Below are 12,091 nucleotides of genomic sequence, written 5' to 3' on the forward strand. Positions count from 1 at the left end.
CTCTGTCTCATCCTCACTCTCACTTTTTCCTTTTCATCCTCCATCAGATTGTTTAAAGAAAATGAAAACGTAACTTTCTGAATCCTGGTCACATGATGTGTAAACATTACTTTAATGAAAAAGATTCAACTCTTCATCTACTTTTTCTCCTGAAGTTGAAAGAAATGGAGGTCAAACCCCTCTCGCTGCCCTGGAGGAAAGCTCCCACCTAAAGGTCACCTTTTAGACCCTTGATGATGTTCCACTGACTCACAGCAGGTGGCAGCAACACACCAGGAGAAGAAAAGAGGAAGACGACGCAAAGCAGCAAACATGGACGCAAACTATTAGGATTTAAAGTATTTATGAATTCAGCTTTGTAGATATTTACTGGTGAAGGAAAGACGTTTAATACGTGGACTCAAAGATGCATTTAATATTGTTATACAAGAAAACGTCATAGTTGAACAAATGCTAATAATGAATTGATTACACACAACATAGTATACACACAAGGCCATGTAAATATTTTTTGGTGGATGTAAAATCTATATAATAATATATAATGTTAAATACAGCGTATACTACTGCATACGGTCTAATTAAAAAAAAATACCAGACAAGGGGGGAGCACAACCGGGGACAGAGTGAGGCGTCAGCCTGGCTGAGGAGGATCGTGTGCGGGGCGACCCGCGGACAACTAGATGCTGGAGTAGTGCGGCGGAGTCCAGATCGTCCAAACTGATTACTAGATACATTTTATATTATATACCTATCTAATTTGTATACATATGGCTATTAGTTAATGTAAAAAAAGTTTTTTTCAAAATAAAAAAAAATCTCTCTGGCCACGCCCACATCGTCAGCAACTCACACCTGTGAAGAACAGATTGGAACAAAGACATGGATGTAAAAATACATTATACAATAGATTTAATATGAATATATTTGTATTTATATATATATATGTCATATGTCTATTATGTCAAATAAATATAAAATATTTACCTGCAAAGTAATAATGTGTGTTTAATACCCTTTTGTTTGCATTGAATCATACTGGGAGGTTTACTGAAAATGATTGGCTGGCCCTACCAAAACAAAAAAATTACACCAAACTCCACAGCAGCAGGTGAAGCAGCATGAAGACACCTGGGAAACCTGGAAACAACCTTGGGACAAAGTTCGGATTCTAAAACTATTCTTAAATTTGTTTAAAAAAAAAAAAAAAAAAGATGTAACCCTTACCGGTGAAGCTCCTTCCATAGTAACGTCATCCCTCTGCAGGTCAGTGGTAGAAGAAGAAAAAACAGCACTTTAAAGACTTGAACTGTTGTACATTTACTTTACTTGAGCTGCAGATAAAGTGAGTCCATCTTTTGGGTGGTGTCTAATTTACTCCACCCTCAAACAGAAGCACATTTCACACTGGATCCCTGCAGCCAGTCGGGGCAACAGGCAAATGTCACCAGGCTGGTTGCAGGGATCCAGTGTGGAGATCCATCAAGATGTAGGTGGAGAGACCTGCAGCGTAGACTGGTGGGCTCAACTTCGGATGTGATGCCGGTGTTTTCTTCTGCAGGATGAATCACATACATAAGAAAAGGTTACTTGCTGCTTCTTTTTAAAGGTGCTATTTTCCTGGTGAGGAGTCATCTCCTGATGATTAACAGTCACTGATTTAAATACTTCTGCCTCTTTGTCTTAAAACTAATGAGTCTGTTTTTCTAAAATACATTAAACTGCTACAAAACCCATGTTGGGCTCTTTTCACAAAGAGTTCAGAGGAATCTCTCGGGGTAGAAAGCACATCACACTGCAGCATGAGCCATAAATAAAGCAGCTAGAACTTTAACATCATGTAGAGTACGTTCCACTTTCACACTGCAAATGATACTTGTTCTGTGTCTCTGGACTTTACTCTGTGTAAAAGGAGGTTTTTAACACAAGTAACAAGTAGAAAACCATCGGCTCAGGACGAAAGTGGCAAACTGGTGTGAGCCACCACGTGGAAGCAAAAATAGACAAAAAATAGACGTGACACTTACCAGAGGATTTTCATAAACTGTATTGTTGACAATCCCTCTTGAATCTGCTGTTGTTGTTGAATAAGAAAAAACAGCCCTTTAAAGACTTGAACTGTTGTACATTTACTTTACTTGAGCTGCAGATAATGTGAGTCCATCTTTTGGGTGGTGTCTAATTTACTCCACCCTCAAACAGAAGCACATGTTGATGTGATGGATGTTTGTGACTCTTAGAGGTTGAATCAAAACAGCAAATCATGACAATCCCAGTGTGATAAAAAGCACCTTTGGTAATAAATCACATGTATATTTTTTGCTCATCTGATGCAGTAAAAGGCGTCCTGTGTCAGAGGGGGACGAGGTCGAGGGCAAGGAGGGAGGACCCAGACGCGGAGTTGAAAAATAAAAGACTTTAATTGTCAAAACTCAAAAAATCAAAATCGCTCCAACCGAAAAAAAGGGGAGGAAGGAGGAGAAAACAAAACCGACAAAAACAGGGACTTGACTTGAAAACACGAGACTTGACTTGACTTGACACATGAATGGTTGACATGTAATGACGCCACAGGGGACAACAGGCACACGGGGCTTAAATACACGAGGGAGGTGCAGGTGATTGGACACAGGTGGAAACACTGAGGCAATCACGGGACAAGGCAGGAAGTGAAGTTAACCCAGGACCACAAGGAACATGAAACTTCAAACTAAGACAGGGAAAGAGACCAAACCGTGACAGAACCCCCCCCCTCAAGGACCGAATTCCAGACGGTCCTAAAGGGGGGCAGAACCATGAAAATCAGACAAGGGGCGGGAGGGTGGGAACCCGACAGCTATGGTCCGGCGGCCTGCCGGGGCAGCGGCCGGGCGTGGGGTGCTCTGGGGGTCTGCCGGGTCGGCGGCCGGGCCTCGGGGTCTCGGGGGGTCTGCCGGGTCGGCGACCGGGCCTCGGGGTTTCGGGGGGTCTGCCGGGTCGGCGACCCGGCAGAACTCCGGCGTCGTCGTGGCGTGGGGCGCCGGGAGGTGCGGCTCCGGCGTCGTCGTGGCGTGGGGCTTCGAGCTGTGCGGCTCCGGCGTCGTCGTGGCGTGGGGCGCCGAGCTGTGCGGCTCCGGCGTCGTCGTGGCGTGGGGCGCCGACCCAAGAGGGTGGGAGGGAGGGGTCATGGTCGGGGGCCGTTGGGACGGGGCTGGAGGGGTCATGGTCGGGGGCCGTGGGGACGGGGCTGGAGGGGTCATGGTCGGGGGTCGTGGGGACGGGGCTGGAGGGGTCATGGTCGGGGGCCGTGGGGACGGGGCTGGAGACTGGAGTCTTGGGGCCGGAACGGGCGGAGACTGGAGTCTTGGGGCCGGAACGGGCGGAGACTGGAGTCTTGGGGCCGGAACGGGCGGAGACGAGACTCTGGGGGCCGGAACGGGCGGAGACGAGACTCTGGGGGCCGGAACGGGCGGAGACGAGACTCTGGGGGCCGGAACGGGCGGAGACGAGACTCTGGGGGCCGGAACGGGCGGAGACGAGACTCTGGGGGCCGGAACGGGCGTGGGTCTTGGAGCTGGGGGCGTGGGGCGTGGGTCTTGGAGCTGGGGGCGTGGGTCTTGTGGCCGGTTCGGGCGGAGACGGGTGTCGTTGGCGCCGTCGCTGGCCTCCATTGGCGAGGCCCAACCTGGGTCTGGAGAGGGGCGAGGGCGGTGACAGGGGCGCCGCCCGGAGCCTGCTAACGAGCTGGGGTTGGCGTTGCGCCGGGCAGCCTGCTGCACGCTGTGGGGGCCCACCAAGGGCCAGGCGGGTTCCCCAGAATGGGTTCTGGGGACCCCACTCCGCTGGGTCCTTCGTTGGTGGCGTCATTCTGTCAGAGGGGGACGAGGTCGAGGGCAAGGAGGGAGGACCCAGACGCGGAGTTGAAAAATAAAAGACTTTAATTGTCAAAACTCAAAAAATCAAAATCGCTCCAACCGAAAAAAAGGGGAGGAAGGAGGAGAAAACAAAACCGACAAAAACAGGGACTTGACTTGAAAACACGAAACAGACTTGACTTGATTGACTTGACTTGACTTGACTTGACACATGAATGATTGACATGTAATGACGCCACAGGGGACAACAGGCACACGGGGCTTAAATACACGAGGGAGGTGCAGGTGATTGGACACAGGTGGAAACACTCAGGCAATCACGGGACAAGGCAGGAAGTGAAGTTAACCCAGGACCACAAGGAACATGAAACTTCAAACTAAGACAGGGAAAGAGACCAAACCGTGACATCCTGTGTTGTACAGATTGTACAGCGCTCTGAGGAAAACTGGGACGTGTGATATTGGACTATGTAACCAAACAGGTGGGTCCATAGTTATGGAGGACTTGGAAACATTGAGTTTCTGTGTAGAGGAAACAAAGAGGATTTTACACATGTTGGGATTATTTGTTGGAACGTTTACTTGGACTTACGGATTATTCTCCTTTGATGATAAAACCAGATGAATAGAACCACAAACATGACGACAATGACAGTGAGAATGCAAGTAGCAATCACCCAGCCAGAGTGAGAGTGAAAGGGAGGGTCTGTAAAACAAAACCAGAACCAGATCAGAAGAGTCTTCCTGGTTTAAATGAAGCAGCACAGCTGAGAATGTGTCACATGTTCACAGCCTGATGTGCTTTTGACGGACTGCAGTTTGGATTGTGAAAACATCTTTGTAACGTGATCTATAGTAAGAAATCAATTAATTTGTTTTATTAAAACAGAATTTCGTTCACCCAACATTTATAGTTATTAATGGTTGACACTATTAGGTGTTTTTATGGTGGTTGGGGGGCAGAAGGGCAGATGACTCCTAAGTCTTACCGGGAATTGAGGGACAAAGATGTTCAGCAGGTTTTGAGTAGCAAAGAGGTTCAGCAAGAATCCAGTCCTGGGTCCCATGAACCTGGTTGCTATGGTTACAGATGATCACGGTGTTCAGCAGGTAGACCTGGAGAGAAGCCCCTAAGGTCGTGACCTTTGATCGCTCTCCACCCTCCTGACTGCAGACCCGGTCGACACATCTGAAAGTGCTGCTGATGTCAGAGTTGTGAGTCCTGCAGGTCACATGGAGGTCACATGACTCTGAGCTCATGGAGTCCACTCGGTCCACGGTCAGTTCAACTGGAGACACTGGTTCTGAGGGGGGGGGGGAGGTTTCTGTGAAGAGTTTATGAAACATGGCGGCAGAAACTCTACCAGTGAAATGTTTACAGACTCACCTTGAACTGTGACCTTGTACTCAGCTACTAGTTTGTCTCCTGTAGGTGTTAATGCTACAGCAGAATAAACTCCACTGTCGGCCTCTTGGAGATTTTTCAATATCACAGAGAAGTTTTTCTCAGGAAACTCAAACCTTACAGAGACACTATGAAGGACCGTTGCTTTTCCACTAGGACCAAATCTTACTAACTGGGCTGTTTTATTGATTTTCCAGTCAACATATGAAAAACCCTCAGGAGGATTAGCATGAAGATCCAGGAGCAGATCACGTCCCTTCAGCACAAACACAGGAGTCTCAATGGTTCCTGTAAAAACAGTAGACACATGATACAATAAACATCCCACACAACGAATGTTGAATCATTCATTGCTGAATGTTACTCCATCCCTTTACTTTATTTCTCACACATTGAACCAGCGGTTCACCTTCAGCTCATCACTGCTTAACATGAAGTGACAGAGGTCTCTTAAAATGTCTCACATCTTCTCTTCCTGAGGACACAGAGAAGCTTAACAGCACAAACTAAACCCACTGAGACCAAGTTGGTGCCCAAAGTTCTTCTTCTTGATGTGACAAAGTATTTCCATTGTGAAAAACAGGTTCTTTGTGTCCCTTTGTCCTCTTTCCCTCCCTCTCAGCACACTAATGTCCCCCAGCATCAGCTACACTGAACATGGATGCATTTAGAAAATAAGACGTCCACAGACTGAACACTGAAGGAGTTCAACTCTTAGAGGAGTAAAGGTCAACATTTGTCTTGGAGGGAAAGATGCGTGAAAAGGACTTTTTTTTTTTCGGGACCAAAAGTTTTTGTTTTGAGAGCAAAAACAATAGTTAACAAAACTCCCAAATTATTAATCCTCAGTTCATATATTTTTACTTAAAAAACTTTATTTCGCTTGCAATGCAATAAATTTGCTTTCAAAACACTTTTTTTGTTTGCATAATAAAGACACAAATCTACCTTCATACAAGAGCTAATTTATATGCACTTGCCATCTTGGGTTGCTGCATGAATTACCGTAAACGTTGTTATGTTCAGTCGTCATGTCTGACATTTAAACTTAACATTTAGATTTTACATTTAGATTTAGATTTAACGTTTATATACAATATTTAACCTTTACATTTATATTTCATATTCAAATTAGGGCCGGGACTCGATTAAAAATATTAATCTAATTAATTTGAGGCTTTGTAATTAATTAATGGAAATTAATCGCATTTTAATTGAATAAATATATGACCTGAGAACAGTGAGAAGTAATTTTTTTCACATGGATTTTTATTTTTGTTCAACCAATTCCAGCAGACAAGTGTAGAAATAGCATATTTAGAAATATAGTACTTTCAGAAATTCAGGTAGCCTATAGGTAAGTAGACCTTCTGTAAACTATGTTTTTTTTTGTAGACCAATACTTTCAAGTACATTCAGAATATTGGTTATTTTTTCAGACGTGGACTTAGTTACCCTGGTCCTTAAACCAGTCATCTGGTGCAGTGTGGGTTGGGTGTGGGTCCTTGTACTCGGATTCGGGCTAACGTCCACGCTAGCTGCTAATTGTTTTGCGTTGAGGTGATACTTGAGGCTCGATGTGAATTCCTTGTTGCATAGCTTGCACACAATCACGCTCTTATCGACGCTTCCATCCGTGTGTTTATTATAATAAGATTTCCCATTCACGGGGCCAACTGACACGGTCTCGTCAGCTTCTTCGTTCATGTTCACTGTGGTTTGTTGTTGTCTGAAGTCATGAACGCTAATTGGCCAGTATAATCGGTCCTCCAAAACTCATCCAGTGAGAAACGTTCCGCGGTGCAAAAAATAAGTGTAAAAATGCGTAAAAAATGTTTAATGTGTTATTTTTTGTGTAATTAATTAATCTTAATTAACATTGTAATTAATTAATCGTAATTAACGCGCTAAAGTCCCGGCCCTAATTCAAATATAACATTTACATTTAGATTAAATATTTATATTATTTAAAAAATTTGTGTTACTGCCAAACATTGTACTTGGAAAAGTTGTTGCATGTATTTACATGATTTTGTCTCTAAATTGCCCTCAGCTGAAACTCGTCCAAATGCAAAGCGACAAGCACTTTGACACCCTAATCAGTGGACAACAACAACAACAACTGGCAGGTTGAGGCGGCGGGTGTTGTCGGTAGCTGCAGAATGTAACTAATAAAGTAACTTGTAATCAATCTAATTTAGTTACTTTTACCAAGTAATCTAAAAAAAGTCATCCCAGGTGCAGAAGTCTATGAGGGGCAGTTTAGGACTTAACTACTGAGACACTCTCACACACACTACATGAGGCTAACCGCCCGGTGCTGGACACGTCAGATGGTCCCGTTAACTACACCTCATGTCTCTGACATCCTCCATGGAAATATTTACGATGGATGAATGTTAACAAACCGACCGCAGAAATGTTGCTTAAACACCTAATTTCTCGCCTGAAAACGTCCTAAAATGACATTCCGTCCCTTGAATATGGTAGTATTTATAAACTTTGATGAGCGAGCCCGGACTTCAAGGCATATGAAGGAAGGGCGTATGATTGGCGCATTTCGCTGTTCAAAATCAGCGTTCTTTGCTTCGGCCTTCCAGTGTAACTGATATGTGTGCAGGGCTGGACTGGTAATCGGGCATACCGGGCAGATGCCCGGTGGGCCGACGCACTTGGGGGCCGGTCGATAGGCCTATAAAAACATTTTATTTAAAAAAAAAAATCTTTTGCTTTCGACCGGCCCATAAAGCAGGGACAGCGGCCCATTGGTTCATTTTCCATACTGACACTGGGCTGGCTCAATTATCTCTTAGCAGGCTCCACCCCTCCCTCTCCGTGTGTCAGTCAGATGCATTCAGTGACTTCGAGCTAGAAAGAAATGTGTGGATTAAGATGGAGAAACAAAAACGTAAGAGCAAGGGGGGTGCGGAGAAATTGCTGGCCAAAAAAATATCTAAAGGTTGATGCCTCAATATGTTCAAAAATAACCGACGTGTTTAGTGCTGTAGCTTCAGTTTCCAAAACTACTACAGAACCTGACGACATGTTGCAGAAACAGCAGGTTAACACAGCACATGGAGGTGACTAGCCATAGCGATAGCGGTGCTTGCGGCTCGCAGTAGGGTTGCCAACTCTCCCAACCCCAAATCAGGGACACTTTCGCGGGCTGACGGGGGGGGTACTAGCGGCCGGGCTTGGAAAACCTCACATACTCCGCTCTGGCCACCCGGGCACCCGCCCGCACACTGGTCTGATGCGCCACAACTTCACAACAACCGGGAGTTTTTCGCGCGTCTTTGACTTAGCAGGCTGTGATTGGAAATCGGCACTGGCGCTGTCCCGGCCGGGACAAATCAAAATTGCCCATTATTCGGGATGTCCCGGGTAATACGGGACGGTTGGCAAACCTATCTCGCAGAGGAGAAGGTGCAGCAGGTGTCTGAGTCTGACAGGGAAGTCCAGGAGGGACAGAGTGAGCAGGAGAGTGTCATTGAAACGGTAAGCAAGCAGGTAGCTCCATGAACAGGGAGGGAGTGTTAATCAGGGCGGGTGCATGAGGATAGTGTGTGTGGACCTGGCTGGGCCACAACCAAGATGATGACGATTTAACAGTTACCTCAATTAATGAATATTATAATAAGGCAACAAACATAATTGTTGTCGGTTGATGCTATTATAAAGTCTGAGTGTCAGGTTGTCATTTGTCAAATTGTCACTTAAAAGTTACTACAATGGCCACTCAGTTAGGTAAAGTAAAATAACACAGCATAAGCTATTTTGCACTGTTTTTGTAGCTAGCAGAGTTGAGAGTTCACTTATTCAATTGCAACTTGGGATATTCTAATGTAACCATGTAAAACTCATAACGTCGACGGGAACCCTGGGTGATGGTGCGCTGCCTCAGAGACCTAGACTACGAAGGGAAGGGTGATGGTGGATCGACTGTGACTGTGTTATAGTACTTTAAAACGGACGTTGACATAATGTTGGCGAGGATTTCCATCCCGATATTTGTAAGCATGAACGAGCTGTCTCATTGATACGGTAAAATGGACTGCAGTGATTGGATGTCGTGCAGCCAGCGCTCTCTGCATACAGGTGGCACATTATTTTGACAGATACATATAAACAGAGCGGCGCGGCCGTGTGAAAATGTTTTCCCCCAGTTTTCATGGGAAGTAGCAAGTCTTCTCGAGTCAAAAGGCTCGAGTCCAAGTGAAGTTATGAGTCATCGATGTTAGTGATGAAGTCCAAGTCGAGTTGCAAGTCTTTGTACGTTTTGTCGAGTCTGAAGTCATCAAATTCATGACTCGAGTCTGACTCGAGTCCAAGTCACATGACTTGAGTCCACACCTCTGGCACTTCCTAACCAGATTAATGACAAAAGAGCTATTTTAAATAAGTACACAATATGTGTATATGTCTGTATGTTTATTGAACCAACATAATCACAGCATCTTAATATATTTCATGCTCAAATGAATCTGTAACAGATCTAATCTCCAACAAAAAAAGGTTTGAATAAATAACCAGATACTGTGATATTTTTTTTTCCGCTGATGGAGAAGAACCGATGGAAGCACGTAGGAAGCTGCGTCTGCATAGGAAGCGCCATCCAGCAGTGGACTCATATTACAACTTAAATGTGATCGGGCGCTGTAGAGGACACACTTTTTTAATTTTCAGAAATTAATCTAGGGGCCACTCTGAATGAAAGCGAGGGCCGCCAGTTGCTCGTCCCTGAGTTAGAGACACACCAAGCACCATACAACACTCACGCTTTGTTTGTTATGTTACATTAATGTTAGGAGACCGCACATTGCATGTTATTGGATCATGTGTTGCAGTGACAAGACCTGCTAGTTTAGGGCCAATAGAAATCTTTCCTTTTATATGTAACAATAATTATAAAACATGATGTTCTTCTTGATGTTAGTTAGTTAGTGGTTCCTCCGGCCTGTGGGCCGATAGAAATGCTCCTGCCTTTGCAAACGCAGCGCTGTTACTTGACCTGTGATCTGACAAATAAATCTCCCAGAACGAGAGAAGTTGTTTGGCTGAATTCTTCCAGTCGTCCCCAACCGGGCTTCACAAGCCTAAATCTCAAAGTAATATAATGCCACTCATTGACATCATTATTAATTGGCTAACCACTTCTTAGGCCCGCCACTTTGGGACCCGGCCCCGAGCCCAGCCGAGATAAGCAGAGGGGATCTGCAGGGAAAGCCAATATCTTAATTTACAAATATGACTTGGTATATTCCATGTTTCAAAAACACAAAGACATATTGACTATTTGTCAGATGTATTTGTAATTATAAAAAGAAAACTACAATTTTGAGCCTAAAGCTCAAGTTGGCAACCTGTGGAGCCATTGCCCTCCTTGGACCAGCCGCCGATTGTATTTTAGAACTCTAATACTTTTTACAGAGACAACTTCCTGCCTCTGAGAGCTCAGCACAAGAAGGAACAACATGAATCCTGAGTAACCACAAAGAAACACAGAGATCAAATAGATGTTTTCAACCGAACTTCTATTGCAGAAATAATGCAAGGGTATGACAGCTTTAACCTTGAAAACAAATCAACAAAATATATATCAAATAAAGTCCTCACCTTGTGCTTCACATGATGTCAGCAGAGAAACAACGAGAAGCACGAAGCACGACCTCATTCTGCAGAATGGAAGCGAGGCGATGAAACCAGGAAGTGAAGAATGTTTTACTTCCCCTTGAAGCAAGAACCAATTACATCAAAGATGTTAAAATAAAGCCATATATGTCTCCATGTTATTGACTAACTACCTTCCCATCATGACCTGGGCTCATATTTTTTTAATTAATGTTCTCGTCATCAGCTTCCACTGCTCATCTGTAGAAACTGTACGACCACCAAACAAAATACTTTATTGTATTAAATCAGAAAAATGTGTCCATCTGCACTTTAAACACTATTAACATTCCACAGCTTGATGTTTATTTAATAAAATGTCATTCAAGCAAGTTCCCACATATTTAACTCCATCATTGCTTCATCATCGTCACACATTTCCATCAGAATATCATCAACACCTTTGACTCAAAGATCACTTTTACATCCTCAGCTCTCACCTCTGGTCCTCATCACATCCTTGTTGACTGAGAAATAAAAGAGGATTCCACCTAATATTTATTGTTAATTCAATGCTAGTAATAAGAATTAGAAGTAGTACAGGGTTCCTCTTCAAACAGAAAGAGCTTCTTTTAATAAACTTACTGCAGCAAACCACAGTGACCTGATGGGTTTTTATATCCAGGTTGCAGACGTTTGAGATGAAACTTTTTCTACTTTTGTAGTTTTAGTTTGAAGCCACTGAGACACAGAAACACAAAATCCCTTTAGTTCGCACAAGATCGGGTTGTCTACTTCAGAACACTGCAGAAAGTACAGAGAAATGTAGGGAAAGTGACCAGACAAAGAAACAAACAAATTGAAAGTATTTAGTCCGCTCTTACATCTGTAGCATACAGGGTACATACAACCAGAGGTGTCAAAAGTATTCACATTCCTTACTCAAGTAGAAGTATAGATACTAGGTTTGGAAAATACTTTTGTAGAAGAAATGTCCATTAAGAACAAACAGTCCGTCAGTCCGTTACAACACGGTGGAAAGGTGCCTTCAGGTCACATGACCTGCCGGATGATGGAAACATGGCGACATTCAGAGAGGACACACGTATCGACCCGCATGCTGTATGACTTAAACAAAGAAAAAAAAACATGTTCCAGTGACTGCTAAATGACACGAGTCCCGAGGACACATACGTTGTTCCCATTGATTAGTCTGCAGTGT

The 12,091-nt window shown here is 44.2% G+C and overlaps 1 protein-coding gene across 1 annotated transcript; it reads right to left on the reverse strand.

The window, feature by feature from the left end:
* Positions 1-501: 501 nt before the first annotated feature.
* LOC134105206 (uncharacterized) lies at positions 502-10,981 on the reverse strand. The gene is made up of 8 exons (XM_062557756.1): positions 10,876-10,981; positions 5,242-5,547; positions 4,844-5,158; positions 4,447-4,560; positions 2,028-2,074; positions 1,504-1,555; positions 1,228-1,260; positions 502-855 (listed from the first exon to the last, which is right to left on the reverse strand). Exons 1-7 carry the CDS (start codon positions 10,931-10,933, stop codon positions 1,253-1,255), a joined length of 900 nt encoding a protein of 299 aa, XP_062413740.1. The 5' UTR covers positions 10,934-10,981; the 3' UTR covers positions 502-855; positions 1,228-1,252.
* Between the last annotated feature and the right edge of the window lie 1,110 nt (positions 10,982-12,091).

The sequence above is a fragment of the Pungitius pungitius genome, chromosome 15 (assembly GCF_949316345.1).
Source record: "Pungitius pungitius chromosome 15, fPunPun2.1, whole genome shotgun sequence".
Lineage (NCBI taxonomy): Eukaryota > Metazoa > Chordata > Actinopteri > Perciformes > Gasterosteidae > Pungitius > Pungitius pungitius.